Source organism: Rhea americana, unplaced genomic scaffold (genome assembly GCF_003343005.1).
Source record: "Rhea americana isolate MKP2758 unplaced genomic scaffold, rheAme1 scaffold_10, whole genome shotgun sequence".
Lineage (NCBI taxonomy): Eukaryota > Metazoa > Chordata > Aves > Rheiformes > Rheidae > Rhea > Rhea americana.
The window spans coordinates 2,500,697-2,521,311 of NW_028185039.1; the positions used below are offsets into that span (position 1 = coordinate 2,500,697).

At 41.5% G+C, this 20,615-nt stretch overlaps 2 protein-coding genes across 4 annotated transcripts in view; one reads left to right on the forward strand and one right to left on the reverse strand.

Moving 5' to 3' along the window:
- DNAAF5 (dynein axonemal assembly factor 5) overlaps window positions 1-4,742 on the reverse strand; it is a 30,419-nt gene extending 25,677 nt beyond the window's left edge. For both annotated transcript variants that reach the window (XM_085301559.1, XM_085301570.1), the window contains exons 1-4: window positions 4,191-4,742; window positions 3,584-3,768; window positions 2,635-2,759; window positions 1,929-2,044 (exon numbers count right to left, since the gene is read on the reverse strand). In XM_085301559.1, coding sequence (XP_085157685.1) covers window positions 1,929-2,044; window positions 2,635-2,759; window positions 3,584-3,768; window positions 4,191-4,737 — 973 coding nt within the window. In that variant the 5' untranslated portion in view covers window positions 4,738-4,742. The remainder of the gene's footprint in view (window positions 1-1,928; window positions 2,045-2,634; window positions 2,760-3,583; window positions 3,769-4,190) is intronic.
- A 2,291-nt stretch (window positions 4,743-7,033) lies between these two features.
- The window catches only part of PRKAR1B (protein kinase cAMP-dependent type I regulatory subunit beta), a 97,980-nt gene continuing 84,398 nt past the window's right edge, over window positions 7,034-20,615 (forward strand). Inside the window, exons 1-3 of one of the 2 annotated variants that reach the window (XM_085301586.1) lie at window positions 7,034-7,213; window positions 8,338-8,521; window positions 18,835-19,005. In XM_085301586.1, coding sequence (XP_085157712.1) covers window positions 8,345-8,521; window positions 18,835-19,005 — 348 coding nt within the window. In that variant the 5' untranslated portion in view covers window positions 7,034-7,213; window positions 8,338-8,344. Of the gene's footprint in view, window positions 7,214-8,317; window positions 8,522-18,834; window positions 19,006-20,615 lie in introns of both variants that reach the window. The other variant, XM_085301578.1, reaches the window with a different exon arrangement.

A 20,615-nucleotide genomic window follows, 5' to 3' on the forward strand; every position in this document is an offset into this window, starting at 1 on the left:
TGGAGTTTGAAAACATTTTAATGCAAATTTTTCTTCCATGAAAATTCTTTAGATCATTAATGTTGTGTCTTGTTTTCATTATTAAAACAATAAATAAGGCTCCTCGTTCTCCCTTCCATTCCATCATGTCTGTGCCTTTTTTCCATCTGGCTGCTGGCTTGTGTAGAAGTTATTGCTACTTTCTGCCTCATTGTTTTCTCTCTTTTTCAATGCAGGTATTTTCATTTCTCTCACTCAAAATGTATTTAGGGATTAATGTAAAAAATGGATTTTGTTGCTGAACAATAGTTTTGTATATACTAGTAACTGGAAGCGGCAATAAACCCCATTCTTCATTTTTTGCAGGCAAGAAAGCCTGCAAACAACTTCTCTCAACGCATATACTTTTTTTTTAATATAAATTCTCAGAGTTTTGTTGAAATAGTATGTACAAGAATATCTTAGTCCTAAGCTAAGTACATTTAAAAAGCGTGACAACAGAAAAAATTTCAAGCTAGATGGAAAGATATGTTTCCCAATGTCAAAGAACCTGAAAAAAAAAGTTGCTCAATTAATTGTGCGTTTTCAGTATAATAAGTAGTAAACACTAATTAATCCTGCACAGGAACATAGGAGGTGAGGGGAATGCCTAAGTCTTTTGATATAGCTCCTGACTTTTCAGAAAACTAACTAATAAACCTATTCATGTCTCAATTACTTTTTTTTTTCCAGCTCATGGAAAGCTTGTATTCTTCTGTTCTATGTAAAATAAAATTCTGCACAACCATAATATTCTATCCACAATTACAATATAGTATCTTAGAGATTCTGAAGTTTACTTCAGTAAAAAGTTACTTAAGTAAAATGTGACTCTTTTCAGAACTGAAAAGATTTTTACAGAGGAGAAATTCCTTCCTAAAGCTGTGTGTATCACTACTACTTATTTCTTCTTTACCCACAGGTGACCGTTCAGTGATAGTCCACAATGGCTCAGTGTTTATTCTGACTAATAAATTAGTGACGCTTCATTCACGTATTTCTTCCTTCTCTAGTTCATTGTGTCAAACTTGCCTACTACAAAATCTAGACAATTATATCAAGGGTTCATATGTTTTATTGTGTTTATTGGGGTGTGGGGGCAGAGAAGACCTGCTATACACAAAAAAGAAGAAAAAAAATCATTAAGGACTTGCCCGTAAAACAATTTAACTAGCAAAAAGTTTAATAATAGCTTGATTTTAAGCTTCTTTCTCCCTTCCCTCCCCTCCTTTCCTATTTTGTTAACAACAACCACCAACGGTTTTGTCAACTTCAGAAGCAAATTTAAAAGGAGTAACCTATCTAAAGAATAAATTCTATGCTTATTAATGAAAAATAAAAAGCCGGGATTAACATTGTTTGTATAGGGAATATCTTCTCTCTTCTGTCTATGAAAATCATTTAAATACCAGTACAAGCTATTGCTCATGTCAGTCACTAGGTCTGCCTAAAGCAAAGGTGGTCTGATTTTACCATTTGCTTAAAAGAAACAAACAAAAAATGTATTTTCCTGAAATAAAGATATTATTCAATAAATTGTGTAAGTATGTGTTGTGCAAAAATCAGTATGTGTTTTTTCCTAAAGTAAAAACAAACAAACAAAAAAATTATTTACATATTCTCAATTCCACTCTATGGAAAGCATTAGTACCCTTACAATGTCTTTGGCGAGGGTCGTGGTGGTGGGGACAAGATAGAAAACCACAAATTCTCACTATATAGTTTAGGGCCTGCATACTCTTCCCTGAAGATCGCTTTCACCACTGAATATCACTATGTTTTCCTTTACATTAGCAGATACTACATCTTGTGATGAATATGAGACATTCTGCTCTGCTGACACTGTTGTGCTGCAGCTTCAGGATTCAGGAAGCATTCAGGAGGTAAAAGAACTTCTGTACCACACTCACCTCCTTTGGGATAATGAGATGGCGCAACACTGAAATCAATCTTATCCTTCAGATCATCATCATTCTCTTTCTCCCACTGCAAGCCTGTCTTTTCCCAATAACTCCAGGCTAGTTCCCTAGAACAAAATAGCAATTTTCATATCATCTTGCTCCAGAAAAGAAAATATTCTAAAAGGAGGCTTCTAGAAAAATATGAATTCCTAATTTCAGCTGGAAGGATGGAAAGTATTCCTGTTATTTAATTTAGGTACATTAAGTTAAGTACTTATGCTTCTTATGTACTCAGTGGACAGAAGTATCCTCTTTCAAAGGATAATTCAGAGCCTTTGTTTCAGAAATTTCTCTCCACTGACTACAAAGGAAGCTGGAAGAAATTCAATAGTATGACTACACCCATGTGAAAAGATTGGCTTTAGTTACATTTATATAAACACAATAAGTAAAAATGATTTACAAGGAGTAAGTTCTTTATGAACAAAACTAACTGAAATTAAAACCAACTCATTTTCTTTTAAAAAGAACAATATAATTACATTTACCTGAATGTAGCATTCAAAAGTCATTGGACATACCACCATTATGAATAGGTTAAAATAAACAAACAAATCAGCATTTTTTTTCCAAACAATGTACCTATGAGCATAAAAATAATTCCATGAAGATATCTACACAAATGGGGAAAGGAGGGGGGGGGAAGCATTCTTACATGTTTTCAGGAATTTCATCAGTAAGGCCACTGAGTAACAAAGGGATCAACTTGTGAAAAAAGGAATATCTGTCTCGTAGGTGCAACAGCCATTCTCCAATTACAGTTGTCACAGCTTGCCGAACCTACATGGTTTAAAAAAAAAGACAGGTCATTTTAAATATCTCAAAAAGTACCAGAGGGGGAAAAAAAAAAGTAGTATTTGCTTTTGGTAGAAAGGACTTAGTATATGATGCACAAATAGTCTCAAGAGAAAAAAAAAAGAACAAAAGAACCTAGGATTTCTCTTGCTTGCAAGCAAGCATTCTAAGTAAAGTTATACTTCCTCCTGTGTTCTCTCTCTGTCTTAGGCAATCTCGTATTATTTGCTGCACAAGAGCACATCTTCAAGAGGAAGAAGAGATACAGACCTAACCTGGAACACCCTATATTGTGGTGGTGAAGATCTCTGCGAGTACGTAAGAAAAGTGAATTAACACTTTCTCTGTACATGCACTTACAGCATGTCTCCATTCACTGTAAAGGAAACCTAAGTTAAATAATGTGAATATTCCTACTCAGGAAATAGTTTTGCTATAGTTAAGCAGGACATTTTTAAAAGTTACTATTGCAATTGCAGCTTATGAAGGGACCAATACCATTAATGTTTGTCAAGCATCCAAAAAAGTCATAGAATCAAGTTCCAGATAAATTTAGCAGAAAAATGTAGATAGTATTACAGGCATCCATAAAATAAAAGGCCAATATGCCTATACAGTTCAACTATCCGCAGGATTAGGCAGCCTGAACAGCCCAGCTGAACAGGCCATCTACCCTGCTTTTGGATAGTTTACAACTGACTAAGCCTGTATGCATATATTCACATATCTCAATGGAATGAAAGCAAGCTGAAAATTCAGAAAAATGAATCTGATTCGAAATAAGCCCAGAAAAAGAGAGAAACCTGCACCTTAGGAATCTCATCAAAGAATCGCTGGGCCAGATGAGACAGAACATCATCCATAGACTTTGCATTTCCAAACTGTATCACTGCTCCCGTAGCCTGAATTACATCAACACGAACTCTGTAGTGCTGGTGCGAGATTGTTTGCATCAAGGGGTTTATCAAAGATTCTGACTGCATGTGGAAGTGCTCTGTTAGGGCAGACAGAGAGAGAGAGAGAGAGAAACTTCAAACATGCCTTTCTCTGTATATGAGTGACAGCTCGAGTAACATCATTTCTTTAACAGTAGGCACATCAACCATATTAATGTCACTGCTTTTATACAGCATGTAGATTTAACTTTATACTATATTAGAGCAGAAAACCAACCCACGTGTACTTTTCTTCCCCATGGGCACCCACGTCCCATCTTTTGTGGGTGTGATCCCTCAGCATCCTTCCCTGACATGGTGGTTCTCAGGTGGATCCTCCCAGCCCTGAAAAGGGCATCTGAGAGGGTGCAAGTGACCTTCTGTATCCCTTCCTTTTCCCTGGCTGTATCCTTCCAGTTCTCTCCCCCCCCCCCAACCCCTGTCCCTCCCGGGGGCTCCGGTTTCCATCCCCAGGCCCCACCTGGCATGGCCTGGGCGCAGGCCACGGCACACCTGCAGCTTTCGCGCCTGACCTCGGCGTAGTTGTCGAGGAGGGTGACCTGGAGGATGCGGGTAACGTCGGAGAGGTAGGGGGCCATGGAGGCCCCGCAGCGCCGCAGCAGGAGGCTCAGCAGCTGGACCAGGCCGAGGCGCAGCTCCTCGCAGGGCTCCCACCCCCCCAGCGGGCAGAGGCGCTGGGCCAGCGCCGGCAGGAGGACGGGCAGCGCCTCGCCGGGCCGGTCGCCGTGGCTGAGGCCGTGGTGGAGGAGCTGCAGGGCCAGCTCGCGGCAGCGCTCCGCCGCGTCGCCCGCCAGGCAGCGCGCCAGCGGCCGCACCAGGTGCGCCGCGAACACCTCCTGCACCACGGCGCCCGGCAGCGGCCGCTCCTGCACCGCGGCCCGGATGGCCTCCAGCGCCCGCAGCCGCGGCCCGCGGCCGCACTCGGGCCCCTGCAGGCAGCTCAGGGGCCGGCTCAGGGCCTGCGCCACCTCGGCGGCCCGCGGCTCCTCGCCCGCCACCGCCGCCATGCGCCGCCGTCGCCGCGGAAGCGCCGCGCCGTTGCTAGGGACGCGGGACTGACGGCGGCTGCTTGGCGGCGCCACGGCAGCGCTTTACGGCGGCGGCGCGCTGTGTCGCGCTGTACAGGCGGCCGCCCGCCACGGCGGCCGGCAGTCGCCGGCTCTGTCGGGCGGCGAGAGCAGGAGTTCGCGGTGAAACGCGATTTCTTGGTGAAATCAGAGGCTTGTTTGTGAATAACCGAGGAACTGAGCCAAAAAATACAATCTAGAGATGTGCTTTTTTAAATAAAATGTTGAATGAATTTTCTGTACGAGCTGGATGAAAAATTACTTAGGTATTCCTTTGACATAACAAAGCATTCTAGAGAAGCAGAAAATATTTAAGCCTCTAAACTTCATTTAAAATACATTTAAAGTACAAGCCCTTATGCATRTACATAGCAAGCTTTGCAGGAGGCTGGCATTGATAATAAGATATTTTCTGGTGCATAATGTGGGAGAGTTGCAATTGAAGAGAGCTGGGAAAAACAGCAGCCCGCAAAAGAATTTACTTCACAGGGGCACAAGGATATAGGACTCTCATTCKGAAGAACTCTTTTATATGCAGTTTGCATTGATACAGCTTGAAGAGTTTCTGGGAGTCATTCTYGGACTGCAGCCAACAGGACTGCCTGTCGCCCCTTCACCTGCCAAATGTGCGGGTGCACTCATAGCGCACCTCTGCCCGTTGGAGAGGAGCTGCAGCATTGAGAGGGGCTGTCTTTCCACACCTTGCCCCCTTAATAATCAATATCCTTATTAAGAAAGAGAGGAAGGCAAAGATAGCAAAGACAAGAAAAAAAAAAAGTAGAAGAGACCAAATAGGCATCTGGAAAGGATATTCTTTAAGTAAGCACCTAGCATAAACTATTGGAGATTGTCATGAAGAGACCTTGCATGAGTTTTACCAACCAAGAGGCATGGTACTGAGACAGCAGTGCTGTGGTACAAGGCTAAGTTACCACCCAAGAAGGTACTACTGGGGAGAAGTGAGTCTGACCGCAGTACAGCTTCTGCTGTACAGCACAGGCGGCTCTGCGGCACAGGTGGTGGCAACTACCAATCTCATACGGGACTTTCGCATTCTGATGGGACGTTCCAGGCGCTACAGTGAAGCCCCAAAGAGAAACGACAGTCATTTCAGCAYATTTAATAGCTAAAAACAGGAGAGGCACCTGTTCTTCATATCGTGAGAAAAGAGAAGCAAACCTGAGACAAACCAGTAGGGCAATAGGAGTGGTGGAAAACATGTGCAAAGACTGATGGCAACGGAAACCAAACAGGCTGGATCCTCAGTGCTGTACCACTACAGAATACATCTCCTGGGGTGAGTTACTTCTGTATGGAAACTTTTACATGTAACCTGTGGCATCACTTTTCCTTTCTTTTTTTCCTAGTGCAATCAGCATACACTGATAGCAGTAGCAGCAAGTCATCACTTTCTGTAACAGCATTATATAATTTTTAGTATTTATTTGTATTAGTTCTGCAGTGCTTTACACAACAGAACACTTTATGTGTTATTCTGGTGACTGTGCCTGTACAATCAACAGATACCTAACTGTTAGGGTCAACTGAGTCTTCACTAAGTATGCTTAATTTAGAATAATAAATTACAGAAGTAATTCAAATTATTCTTTTAAAATAAGGTTGTACTTGCCAGCAATACATTTATATTGTCACTACGCTGCTCCTAGCTTGACTGGGAAACTCTGGGGGTCCCACATCGTTGTAGCACTGGTTAGCCCATGGAGCCTATGGCATCGTAACGTTACTTCACTGTATTGGACAAAAAAGTTAGGAAGTGATTTAACGAGACCAGTATTTGTACAGACCAGTGAGGTGTTTTATCCTTTATCCTGTGACAATCACGAGCGTGAGTTTGCCGGAAAAAGGAGAAACGTTAGCAGGCAGCTGGAGCAGCACAGTGGCCGAGCGAAGGCCGCTCTGGGCAGTGGCTGGYGAGGCCCGAGGCTGCGGTGAGGGGCCACTGGGCCGGGGCGAGTGAAGGCGCCCGGCTGCGTCGCGCCCGGAGCAGCGGCGCTGCCCCCGCCGCCATGTCGCGGCGCCGCGGCGGCCATGTCGCGGCGCCGGGCGGCTCTGCGGTGCCGCGCCGCGCCGCGCCGGCTTTCCCGAGGAGGCGGCGGGGAAGGGCAGAGCCTGCGGATGAGTGACAGCAGCCGCGACTTCCTGCCGGCGAGCCGCGGCGGTGCCGGCGCCTTTGTGTGGGAGCTGCGGGGGGCGCGGGTGGGAAGGGGTCCCCGCGGCGGCCCCGCGGCCCCGGCGCGGGCGGGCGGGCGGGGAGGCAGCGCCGGCAGCGAGGGGAGGAGGCGGCGGCGGCGGCTGCACTGCGGATCCTGGGAGCCCCCCTTTCCTCCCCCTTCCTCCATAAGGGAAGGCGAGAGGAGCCGCAGCCGCCACTGCTCTCCCTGCTCCAGCGACGCAGGTATTTATCCGCCCCACTCCTCCCCCCGCGGCCCCCCCCGCTTTGGCTCCCAACCCCGCTTCCCTTCGCCGCCTGGGCGGCCCGTCGCTCCCCCCCGCGCCTTCCCAGCTGCTTTCCAGCGATGGCTGGGGCTCAGCTGGGCGCGGAGCCCGGCGAGCGGCCGACTCGCTCCGCGGCGCTCGGGGKATGATGCTCTGCCCCGGGGCCGGCAGCAGCGGCGATGCCGCGCTGTCCAGCCCTGCCCCGCGCCGGGGAGGCTCCGGAAAGTCCCTGGCGGGGAACCGGTGGGGGGAGGAGGAGGAGGAGGAGGAGGAGAAGGATTTCCCCGGCCTGCCGTGGGGATGCTGCGGGGCTGCCGCCGGCCGTCGGCGGCGCTTGTCTGTGCCGCCTGGGCTCCCCAGTGCATCACGTTGCCCCGAAACATCCCTGAATGCGCAAAGCAGATACCCGAGCTGCCCTCAAGCGGAGGGGGGAAGAGGCTGGGAGACGTTGGAAATAACTGACCGCAAGCGAATGCAGAAGCTCTTGGGCAGTAGCCGCCGCCGTCCTAAGCTTGTCTTTCCGCTCCGTAATGAGCGAGCAGCAACTCGCCGCGGGCACGAGAGGGTTTTTCTCGATTAGTGAACTTACCTTTGGCGCTGATCTGCCCCCTCCTTCCCTGCCCTGCTAGGGAGGAGGAAGAGTTGTTCAATTTTTTTGAAAGGGAAGGTGTTAAAACCTACCCGCACCAAAAATCTTTCCCATATTACAGAAAATTAGGTTTTTGGTGAAAGGGAGCTAGTCTGGATAGAAATRCAAGGCATTAAACTGACGTGTAGTAAGTGTCTTTGAAACTGATGGCTTTGTATGATTAACTGCACTGTTATTTCCAAAGGCTGACAAATGTCTACTGATTAAAATGCTCTTTTTGTACCTTCTCCTATGCTAATCTTATAAAGATGACATGGTTCCATATTTCCCTGTACAAGTCCCAGAATATTAAAATGTTCTGAACTGATAGCTCTTGAAGAGCCAACAGACTATTAAAATACCTTGTTTCTTTCAGAGTTCTCTGACAACAGATTTGAGAATTGTCTCTTTTTCTTGCACCATTTTCTTACCTAGGTTTGTTTTCTGTTTACAAGCCTGAAGATGGCTGCTGCTTCTTCCTGCAATGTGGAAGAAGACGAGAGCCTGAAGGGATGTGAACTTTATGTTCAGAAGCACAACATCCAACAGATTTTAAAAGAGTGCATTGTAAACCTTTGCATAGCAAAGCCAGACCGGCCCATGAAATTCCTCAGAGAACACTTCGAAAAATTAGAAAAGGTCAGTGATTTTCAGGTGACTTAAGATTTTCAGCTTCCAGACTGAAAGGATGGTCTGAAAAATTTAAATATTTTGGTACATTTTTACTTTAAAATCTTAAATTAGCAAGCTACCTTTAAAAAGTAGAGCCTGTCAGAAAAAATCCCAACCCTTTCTTTGCTGATGTGTACTTTAATATTGGATATTATATAGAATTCTTGTGCGTGATGCAAGGATTATAATTTGTCATCAGACTGCATTTGTTAAAAATGACCAAAAGAGTTAAAAGCATGTTTTGCGTTATGATACGTAGCGGGGGTGCTCCCTTRCTCACTCCTATTGTCCTGTGCACATATTAGAACAGATGCACTTTTTTGCGCTGTTGAACATTATATGCTTGCTGTGGACTGGCAGTGGTTTTATGGACTCAGGCTGATGCTGCATATCTTAAGGTGYCATCCCTAAAATAAATTTTGGAAAACTGTGGACTTACTGTTTTAACAAAATAGAGCAAAATGAGATTATCTCGATAGCTCCACCTAGCGATAGTGGACAGTATTGCACATAATACTGGATAAACCTGATCCGCAGAAAAATAAAGGCATGTTTTTAACAGCTTTGCTGTAAAGAAGGACTGAAAAAGAAGTCAGTAATGACAGAAAATTCATTCACAGCTAGTTAAGTATAGTTTATTTTAAATAAAGTGTTTTGGAACCAAAGGTATTTAAGCATCAGGTTTTTCTGCAAAGGTAGTCTCTCACAGTAATAACATTTTATCAGAAAAAAACTTTCAATCAGTAACTTTTGCCAGAGCCAGGCCAGAAGAATGAAATTCATTCTTAGAGGAAGTATAGATGACTGTTTCATAYGTGCATTCTGAAGTAAATATAACTCATTCCTTTGAGATAAGCTGGGGAGAGTTACGGTTTGGAAGGAAAAACCTACAGAGGAAAAGGTATTTAAAAAATGCATTAACAAAGCAGTGTGATAAAGATTAATATGAAAAATATTTCTGTATCTTTTAAAGCTTGAAAGGCAGCTGGGTGGCATCTGCTCTGTGGTCAGAAATATTGCTAAAGCATGTGTGAACATACCTGAGCTACCCGAGATGCTGATAGCAGTGAAATGATGGGAGCACCAGCTGTGCTTGCTGTGTGACTGTGATTCTGGATAGGCTTAGACAGGCTTGCTACTGCCACTTCACTGATACCAATACATAAGAGAGCTAGAATAAATCAGCTCAGGTCATTCTGTGTGAAGAAGTCATGCCTCTGATGGCTGAGGTCAGCCTCAGGCATTGTTAAGATAGTTTTCAGTTTTAGACTTGGAACAAATAAAGGGAAAACTGGCTGAATTTTTAAGACTTTCCTAAACACAGGAGATTTAGGTGAAAGAGGGAGAATAAAGAGTTTAAAAGAGAAAAGAGAAAAAAAGTTTTTCCCAAGAAATAAAATTAGTTTTATTTGAAGCTGTGCTCTTAAGAACTTCTACAGACACAGTAGAGAGTCATTGAACTCCCTCTTTACTTTGTATGTCTTACTTCCTTTTCTGTGGAAGCCACATGCTCACATTATTATTTTGAATTCATATGATYTTTACTTACAGCCAGCTTGCTGCTGTTCAGATGCAACTCACCATCATTAAGATTTTTAGCACGAGTTTAGATCTCTGTGCTGTTAGTTCATTTTATCTTGTCGAAGACTCAGTAGGATGTCAGTATTTTGATTTATATTGTAGTAACTATTTTTTTCCCCTAGAAGCTTTATTTAAAAAAAARRAAAAARRAAARRAAAAAAAGAGAGGTAGCTGAGACTCAGGAGAACATAGAATAACTTGGGAAGAAATTACAATGTTTTATGAATGGTATTATGTTTGGGAAGAATGTCAGTACAGGAGTAATCTACTCTATTAGCAGTGCTTATAGTCAATACTTTTGAAGCTGTGTCTACTCCCATTTACCCACCAAAAAGCCCTATTAACCCTGCAAATATTCAGTGCCTTATCATTATCTAGATTGCTGGCTGTAATTGAAAACACCTGTTTCATTTTTAGTTCCAGAATAAGCTGAAGCATGGGCTAGATATGGCTGTTTTTACTACCACAGGTAGGTGTTACCATAAGAAAGATCCCCAGTTATTTAAAAAGAWTAATACCACTGTTCATATCACATCAGTGATGTCTTATTGTAGGATAGGTGTGGTCTCCTGGTTTAAATGTCCTGGCACAAGGTAGTGTTATGACTGCCTGCAGAGATTGCCAGCTCAGGTACTGGACTGACTCTCTGTTATGGACAGCAGTCTTGCCACTGACTTTGTAGAAAACTATCCCATTGCAAGTTCTTTTCCAAACTCTCCATCCTCTCTGTATAAGGCCCGATTAAGCTACAACACCGAAGTAAGATCCTTGCCCTTAACAGAACAACCAACCCCTTTTCATAGTGATTGGTCTTTACAGTCAGGAAGAGGTATATCCTTTCAAATATATGTGTGTATCTGCCTCTAACTGACTGCACCTTTATAGCCTTCCAAACAGATTACCAGGACTGTCAAGTATCCAGCTCTTRAACCGATTTGGGGACTCTCAAGCCTTGATTCTATTGATTGATTTTTCAGAATCGAGATTGCCTAGACCTAAGTTCTGCCCAGACTGCAGTCTGTGATTCCAGAACTGGCTGAATATCTAGCCCCATGTTTATCTGCCATTCAGCAAATTCTTCTCTAATTTAGTTTGCTTTTGAGAAGCCTCTTGGACTACATAGCAGCTCATTTCATATAAGGCCAAACTTTAGATTATGGGAGATGAGAAGTTTTGAGATCATGAGCCTGCAATTCAYTCTAATTCTCTTTCTCTGTGTTTTATGATAGTCAGTGCATTGGGCAATGCATTCTGAGAACTACTGACCCTTTCAATTAAGCCAGATGCTTGGCCAAGGCTAGACAGTAGCTTTTCTCAAAGGCACTAAATTATCTTCAAAATTACTTCCTTTTATTCTCTTTCATTTGTAGAAAGTACTTTGAGGGGGAAAAAAAGCTGGTTAAGCTTTGTCARTCTCCCCTCTGTAATAATTTTAAACTGAGAGGCATGCCAAGTAGAAGCGATAGTAAGGAAAAAGCTACGTAAAAAATGATACAAATCAAGACACTTCCAAAATGAGGATGAATTTTGTTTTTTCTCTTGAAAAGAGATGCAGTCAGCTACTTTCAAATAATTTTTYATTAATATTATTCTAAATTTAGAAAAGATGGCTCCTTATTTTTAAATATCTTCTTAATGCTGAATGGATCCATTTTAATTTGGCAAGTAGAATGGAGGTTGAACACATCTGCATGGACACCAGTAAGACTGGGTAGAGAACTACTGTTTTCACAGCAGATCTTAGGTAATTTGAGAATTGGCTTTGTTCCAATTGAGAAAAGAACCTTAGATTTTGAAATGCTCTGGACAGTGGCGTTGCTGCTTTTCTCTGTGCTCTGCTGAGTTCTGTGACTCCGTGACTGCCTGTGTGGCAGCTTGTATTGGAGCTGTACCCTGACAGCTTTGTTGAGAATCTGTAACGCACAGGGAAGTTGGCCTGCTAGGTTCAAATCACCCCTAAGCAAGACACTAGGGAACCGAGGAAGTGAGCTGTGGGAGACTTGAAATCAAAATATCTCCGTAGATAGCTTAGTTTTGATGTATTGGAAAATCATGGTRAAAAAAGTACTTAATGAGTTCTTAGCATCCCACCCAAAGATCAACGTGAAACCAAGATTCTTGTGTGAGCGTGCAGTTCAAGTTACTATCTAGCTTTAATATCACTATATCAGTCAAAGCACTCATAACACACAGAGTAAGTTATTTTGGGTTTCAGAAACAGCTGTATTCCCTATAACAATGAAAAGTGTGTGGAGGGGAGGAGGATGAAAGAGAACAAAAGAGAAGAATTTATACTCTTTCTTAGAACAAAGAATAAATGGAATAGATTTTTTTTTTTCAAGGAGTGGAAAAGGTAGAGATATTTTAAAGACAAATTTTCACTCTGAAGTGACATAGGGACACACATCTTTGCCTTCAGTGGCACTTTTGGTTGAAAGATATCAGTGTGCTTCTAAACGTTAAGGAAGGCTCCACAATAGAAGTATTTTGAGGAGCAAAATGACATACTAATATTTATGATTCCCTGCTTGCTGATGAGCTTAAGTATTAACTGTCTCTTCCTATGCTCTACTGGTCCGTTTCTGCCTCTTACATGCAGTAAACCTCACTGGGTTAGGTGAAGTTTCCCTTGGATTAAGGTACAACTGTGTTACAAGGCTGGAATAAAAAAATACATAGGCAGCTTTGGCATTATATATATATATATATGCAGTGATTAAAAACTGTGAAGCAACTTAGGTGTTCTGATTGTTACTAAAGAAGACAGCATAATATTTTTGCATTTTAGTTTAAACTACGTTTATCTAGTAGAAATAGAGCTTTTCTGTGGGTGTGTTTCTTTTTATACAAGGTAGGGATACATACATTGTTATTTGACTTGTATTTTAAAAATCAGAAATGCTGGCCACAGTTCTCTAATTATATAAGCTGTTAGGCACCAAAAATATGGTCTGTATTTTGTAACGTAACTATACTGTATACTGAGGTATATGTAAGAAAGTAGGGAAGAGAAGGTACTGGGTTGAGATACTCTAAGACACTGAAGGCAGACAGGAAGTGTTAACACGCTGCAAGAGGTAAAAAGAGGCCAGTAAAGGGATTCAGGAGTGATGAAGTCAGAGCTGTGGAAGAGTATGGAAAATTTTTGACAAGAGACCTTTGCCTACATTTGAAATTGGGAATGAACTGATTTGCAGAGAGGCCACAGAGGTCACTTGTAGTAATTAAAGCAGTAGGTAACTGTTAAGTGGATAAATAAATTAGGAGGAGACAAGGATATTAGGAATATTTCTTAGGGATGCTGTAGAAAAAAAGATAACATTTCACATCAAGAAGGCAGTGGAACAATAGTTAAGATTGTGTAARAAGCCTAAGATTACAAGCCTGAATGGTCTAAAAGGTAGTAGAGTTGTCTACTGTGACAAAGAAAAGACTGGAAAAGGCATTAAGACCTCCCATGTTTCTCTCACTTTGAATGATGGAGTCRGTCAGTTCTGTGATACCAGTAAAGTGGAATGGTTTCCTTTTGACATTTATTACTTGTTGTAATTCGTAGTGTCAGTCTCTGGTGTTCTCTCTCTAGTCTCATAGTGTTGGGATGGTGTTACAAGCCTTCCTGTATTGAAAATGTCTCCTTTGGGTCAATTCCAGTTCAAAGAGATTCATTACTTGAGTATGAACTGTGCTGTAAATCTGTGGATAAATAGAAAGTAGATTTCAGGCCTGTCAGTCAGCAAGCTTTATRAGTGTGCTTGAAAAAAAGAGAAAATACTTCATTTAGTTTGCAATTTGTGTTGTGACTTTTTGAACACAATGAATAAATTGTAGGGAACAGAGATAATGAGCAGTGATACCTAATGGCTGACTTACCCCTAAACGTCTTGAAATGTTTTTGTAAAGCTATACAGTGCTTTGGAGCCCTGGCAGGTGTTCCTTAAACTTCAGCATTATGTGTTTCCAGACAATGACAGAGCCTGAAAGGAGAGACTGGGAGAGGAACTACTGAAAATGAATTTCTGTCTGGAAATGCTCCAGCTAGGAGAGAAGAAAGCTTCTGGGTCAGGAAACGTGCTCTTGAGCAGTAGCGTATAACGAACTGTAAAGCCAAAAACTTGCTCTGCATTGTGACCACTTCAGTTGCAGTGTTTGAACTCATTGAAAATACATGAAAATGTTAATCAGGAAAAGAAATGACCCAGTACACTGAGGACAGCATACTAAATTCCTATGTTCTGTACAGCAGCCTGTCGTAGCACAAATGTCTTAGCTAGAAGTGAACATTCAAAGGATAGCTCTGTCCTACAGGTGTATTTATTTATTTTTTAATTTGAGGCAAACATGATAGATTTTCTGACAGGACAAGAGGCARTGGGCAAAAACTGAAACACGGGAAGYTCCACCTGAATGTAAGGAAAAACTTCTTTACTGTGAGAGTGACAGAGCACTGGAACAGGTTGCCCAGAGAGGTGATGAAGTCTCCTTCTCCAGAGATATTCAAAACCCACCTGGACACGATCCTGTCTAACATGCTCTAGGTGACCTACTTGAGCAGGGGGGTTGGACTAGATCTCCAGAGGTCCCTTCCARCCTCAGCCATTCTGTGATCTCTTTTCYTTTCCGGTTTGAATGTATGGCTTGATTACCATACCCATTGGAGGCAGCTGCTGCATTCCAGTTTCACTATCTATCTTCCACAGAGACTACACGGAAGACTTGTTTACAGCTTTGACTTTAACTAGCTTTTTGATCAGTTGCAACATAGTTTTAATAAAGTAGGATTAGATTATTTATGTGTAAAATAAGGTATTGTTATGATACAGCAATGTTAGTTTGTAGGTTTTGGGTATGTTAATAKATCATAATATTGAACCATGGCAATGACTTCGGAGGCTTGGCTYAAGTTGCCCACACATAGTCCCTACTGCCATTTAAGAGTCTCKAAATTACATGAGATGTCTCTTGGTGGTGGTAGATATAACGCAGGACAGTGTGAGACCCATGCCCTTCTGAAATGGCAGCTGAAAGCCAAGCAAGACCCTAGGTCACTCAAAATGGCAGTAGGTGTTTAAGTATGGATGACTGAATCAGACTGTACATGTTTGAGTGCTAAGTCTGTCCTTTCTGCACAAGTCAGGAGCAACTCCACTGAAGCCRCTGCAGGTATTGTTGTGAAAGAAAGAGTGAGATGCTCTTTGGGGTTTGCCCAAAACCAGTCACACTGTTTCGCAGGTGTCTTTTCAAAGTATGTGTATTTTCTGAGGAGTGCTTCATTTTGATGTGGACATGATTAGGAAATATGATTTTTGTGCCATTGTGAATTATCTGTGCCATCTGAATAGGGAGTGAGAAAGCCTGTTGTCATGACAACAAAAGATGGTGAGGTGTTTACTTGAGAATGAGTTCTGCACAAGCGTTCATATCAAGCTATGTCTAAAGATCACTGTTTGAAGAACTACTCTTAAGAGAGTCCATTTCTCCTTTAAAATGTTTGCTGTATTTCCCCAGGATACATGGAAGACGACTTTTTGAAAGCTTAGCTCAGGACGTAGTGTATGCTTTTATTTTCAAAAGGCACTCTTTAGTTCGGTAATGGAAATCCTACCTAGACTACAAATAGCGRCATATGGAAAAGCCAGCCAGTCAACTATCTGCTGTTTGTATAAAAGGAGTTTGTAGTGAAGAGACTTCCTTTTAAAATGAATCATATGGTAACTCACTTTTATAATCCTTTAATATCTTTTTGGCTTTAAAAGGTATTTAGGTTTAAGAGCATGCTTTGTGATATTAATTTTATCTCACTGAGCTTTCTTTCTTGTATAAATCTGTGCTGGGGCAGAGGAGATTATTAATTCTTTGGAAGTGCCTTTTATACRATGTGTACTGAAAAAATAAAATGTATGTTTGATATTCAAATGGGGCAAGCTATTGCTTTTCTCTATGAGTAAACACGGTATGTATGAAAAGAACTGTATGAGTGGAAAATACTATTAAACAGTTACCTGACTGTAGGTTTTTGTAGTTATCTTCTAATATACTTTCAAGTGCTTACTGTCCAGAAAGGTCTTCATTACCTAGTTAAACATATGAAGAAAGTGCATGTGTTTATGTTAACTTAGAATAAGCAAGAGTGTGTTGATATACTGTCAGAGATGTATAAGCTGAAATATCCAGTAATATTATTTGAATTTCTGCACTCACGGTTTTAATGAGCAGGTACTAAATATAATGAAAATGGATCCTATTATTTTAAATGTTCATATTTCTGCATAATTGTAATTAAGAAAGCTAGAGGCAGTCAGATAGGAGTTGCATGTGGGGAAGAAGTTGTTCAGTGCTTAAGCAGGACTTGTGGTTTTTACACAATAGGAAAATCTAGCTGAATAATTTGTTACATATCCAGTGCTATTACTTGAAATTTGACTTGGAAATGAAGAAGTTTCAGTAAGGATTTAATACATCTGAAGTCAGCTTTGTTTCTGCTGAGCAGAACCTAGTCCAGCTGTGTTATGGCCTAGGAGTTGTATTATATGACTTCCCAATTGAAAACGGTATTTTGTAACAGAAAGAACATGGCACTTTATGAGGCAGGTCAGGATCTTGAAAAGCCTCATATTTAGTTGGCACTCTAAACTATATCTCTGTTTGTCTCTTAAATATTTATGTAGTCCTTTAGCCAAAAGAACATGCAAGTTGTTACTTTGAATTATGCAGCATGGGAAATACTATATTTTTGCTTATTTTAGCTAGCAATAATAGGTCAAAGGCTCCTTAGGTTAAAAACAGGGCCACTGTCAGTGATGGTGCAGAAAGCAACTGGAATAAGACCAGAAAATACAAGTGGCATGACTGGATTTTTGAGACATTTGTAAACATCAATGGCAAAACATATATTAATCATCTGTTTTTCTTGCAAGCTTAAAAATTATGAACTYGTGCCAGTTTTCTGTACCGCTCTTTTCTAGTGTCATACCTGATGAGTTAACTRTAACTCATTTCCTGTGTCAGTAAGACCAACTGGCTGTGTTGGTAATTCGCCACATGCCTGGTACTGATACTCCCTCGTCCTTCCTCCTTCACCGGCTCTATTAGTTAGCTCCAATTAAGTCTTATTGTAAATTGGTTGTATAAGACAGCAGCCAGCTTCTGGTGTCGCTATCAAAAGGCTGCTGATTTTATTGGGTTTCTGGGTGCCTTAGGAACACAAGCATTACTGCATTTTCTTGTGTATAGCCTGCAACTTGGCTAATCTGAATTCTCTTAAAAATATTAGGCTTGCTTTGCCMATAGTCAGATAATGGCTAACTATGTATACATTCGTATACCTACTTTGAGGCTATTTGAGAGTGAGGGTGTGCATACAAAAAAGTAATAGATGACAGCAAACAAATTCTGCTGYCAGATCAGTTTGCATCTCTACAATGTTCCTGTCTTTCCTGCACGTCCCCCTCAATTTCCTCTGTCAGACAAGCTGGGGACTGGACGCATGGTCTGTGCTATTTCCATGTCTCTTGTGCCTTAAGCAGGATTAAAAAAGGCTAGAAGGAACAGAGTAAGAGGGCACTGAAGAGATAGCAAAGGCATTGTAGTGAGGTATGAGCAGGATGCTAAAGTGGGAACGAAAAGACAGGCCTTGTGTACTTTGGCCATTAGACATAGGTGATGCAATGGGAGCTTTACTCCAGTGTACTTTCCCTAGAGTCCCTGAAAAAGCTGGAGAATGGAATGTTGGCCTCCGACATAAACTTCTGCTTGCATTAGCCACACACATATGAAACCACTAGCACTGTTAAACAGTAGCTTTTTAACATACAACTTGGAGATTTTATGCATGAAAATATTATGAGTAATCTCATTTTTTTTTTCAAATCTTCCAGAAGTCAAATAATTCAGTGTGTAAATTGACAGAATATCTTGTAACTCTGACATCCTTTTTCTAAGATTTTCTATGCTGTTTCCTGTTTTTCTCTCTTCAGGGATTTCCCTTCTTACTGTAATCTCTGTTCCAGGAGCTCGGCATTTGGAGAGTAACCTCTCTATTGACCTGCTGGTACTAAGCCAACCATCATCTTTCATAGTCCTCTGGAACCTGCCTTGGATCTTTTTTGCTTGGAAGTTGTCCCATTGATTGTAAATGTGCCTAATGGCAGAAATTCTGGAGTAGGGAACAGCTTTCTCTCTGGTGATAGTAAGCCTGCAAAGCTGAGCAAGAAGAAACATATCTGATATACTGATATATGACTTCTGATGTATTCTCTGTATGAAAGACAAAGATATATACAAAGTCAGTTCCTCTTGCTCTGCAGTGCTCAAAGCTTTCAGAAGCCAACTGAGAAAATAACAACTGTGGTGTTGGAGAGTGAGCAAAATGAGCCTTGTTCTTTTCCATTTTTACCCAGGAGTAGCTGCAGTGAAATGTCTGCAGTTTATAATACATTATTTTTCATTACATGTAAGAAAGAGATGGCCAGGTCAAGTACCAGAGTGATGTACCTGTGCAYAGATTGTATTTGGTGTTATTCCTTTTTATTGCTCACATCAAATATTTAATTTTCTTTGATCTGTATGTGTGTGTAAGCTGACAGACAGTCATCCAAATGTAGAAATGAAGGGATTACTGAGGGTCATAAAAAAGGAGAGTATTATGTGTATCCAGAAAGTTAGGTATGTAGGATGCTTCACTGTCTCTTTTTGCCTTGCAGGAAGAATGCAAACAAATACTGGCTCGACAGAAATCCAGTTCCCAGTCTGATTCTCATGACGATGAGATTTCCCCTCCTCCTCCCAACCCAGTGGTGAAGGCCCGACGCAGGAGAGGGGGAGTCAGTGCAGAGGTATACACAGAGGAAGATGCTGTTTCTTAYGTTAGAAAGGTAATGTTCTGCTCTCTATCTGATTCTGAGATGTGCAAGGCAATCAAGTGACTTACTTGTATTTTGCTCACAATTTGGAATCCTTGGGGTCATGGGTCAGCTCATAGGATAATACCCTTGTGCCAGCATATCTACAGCATGATAATTTCCCTCACACTCATGTTCCTTTGCTGCCTCCTTGTGTAAGTGCTTTCCGCATCTATGTTGCTTCAGCATTCTCTGTTCTTTCCCTTTTTGAAGTGTGTTGCTAGGCCATTTCCCGCTTTAACTAGGTGGCTATTTCTCAGTCGTTCTGTTGATGTTCATAGACCCATGCAGTTTCTGAGTTTTGGCAGAACCTCACAGTTTCAGAAGGTGGCCTTTCATCTTGCTGCATTTCCTGCCTTTTTTCCTCCAAAAGTAATTTCTATCTCAAATTTTCTCGTAACTTACTTTAGCTGAGCTCATGCTCTAGTATAGTAGAAGTTTGAGCATCTGTTTTCATTTACGAATAAGCTACTCTAGGTCAACTAAATGAACAGTACTTATGATCATTGCCGTGGGAAGAGGCATAATATAATGGTACAAATTTGGTTCTGGTTGCAGAAAGAGCTCTCAAGGCATAGCTAGCTCCTTCCAAAACAGGAAATCCCGTAAGCAGTTGAACCCATGAATCATGTTTTTCCACGGCATATATCTGTATGGATCCTATGGATCCTCTACTGTTTAATAAATGGTGACTACTGCAACCTAATTTATGCTTCTCTTCTTTAACCACCTTTTTAACAAAACGTCTAGCTACTTTAAATCCTTGATACGTCTTAATAATTCTGCTGAACTGCTTGCATTTGGCCAAAGATTTCATAGGTTATTAAAAGAAGGATAAGCAGATATCACAGTTATGTATCTCGTGTTTCTTTAAGGAGCTAAGCTGGAAATGCATTTCATAAGGCTGACAGATTCTACTAATATGCTTTTGTACATGCTTGGAATAGCTATAAACCAAAAAGCTTTTTCGTTATGGGAATACGTTTTGTCAATCACTGTTCTTTGGCAGAATACTTTTTGCCTTTGCAATCAGATGTGCTTTTGTCATCTACTTATGGTACAAGTTTATTGGCCGCTCTGGGGTTTTCTGTCTCAAGAAACAAAGAATTAGGAAAGCCTTTCATCCAAAAATCAATTAGGAAAGTGTATTCTTGTGGCAGTTAAAAATGCCCTGTACTGTTTAAAAAAATACTTGCATGGTATTTTAAAAGCTGCTTTGAAATACTTGGTAGTACCTCTCAAAAAACTTCTAAGAGAAGATAACATTTGTCTCTATTTAATATGGGCTTATGTGATTCTTCTGAAAATCAATGGCAGTACTTCTTCAGCCTTTGGGTAATTTCTTTTATGTTCCTAATGAAATCTGAAATTAATTGTTTTGTTTTCTTCCTCTTTTCGCAATGATGTCAGTAAGCCCTGGCAGTAGGATTGGTAGGCAGCAATTGATCTAAAGCCAGAAGAAGCAATACAGATCAAGTTCTGTGTGTTCAGTGACTACAGCTGTTATGATTTTAATTTTCTGAGAACTGACTGGGTGTAAATAATAATAATTTAAGGTATGTTTCCCTGTCAGGATGTAGATG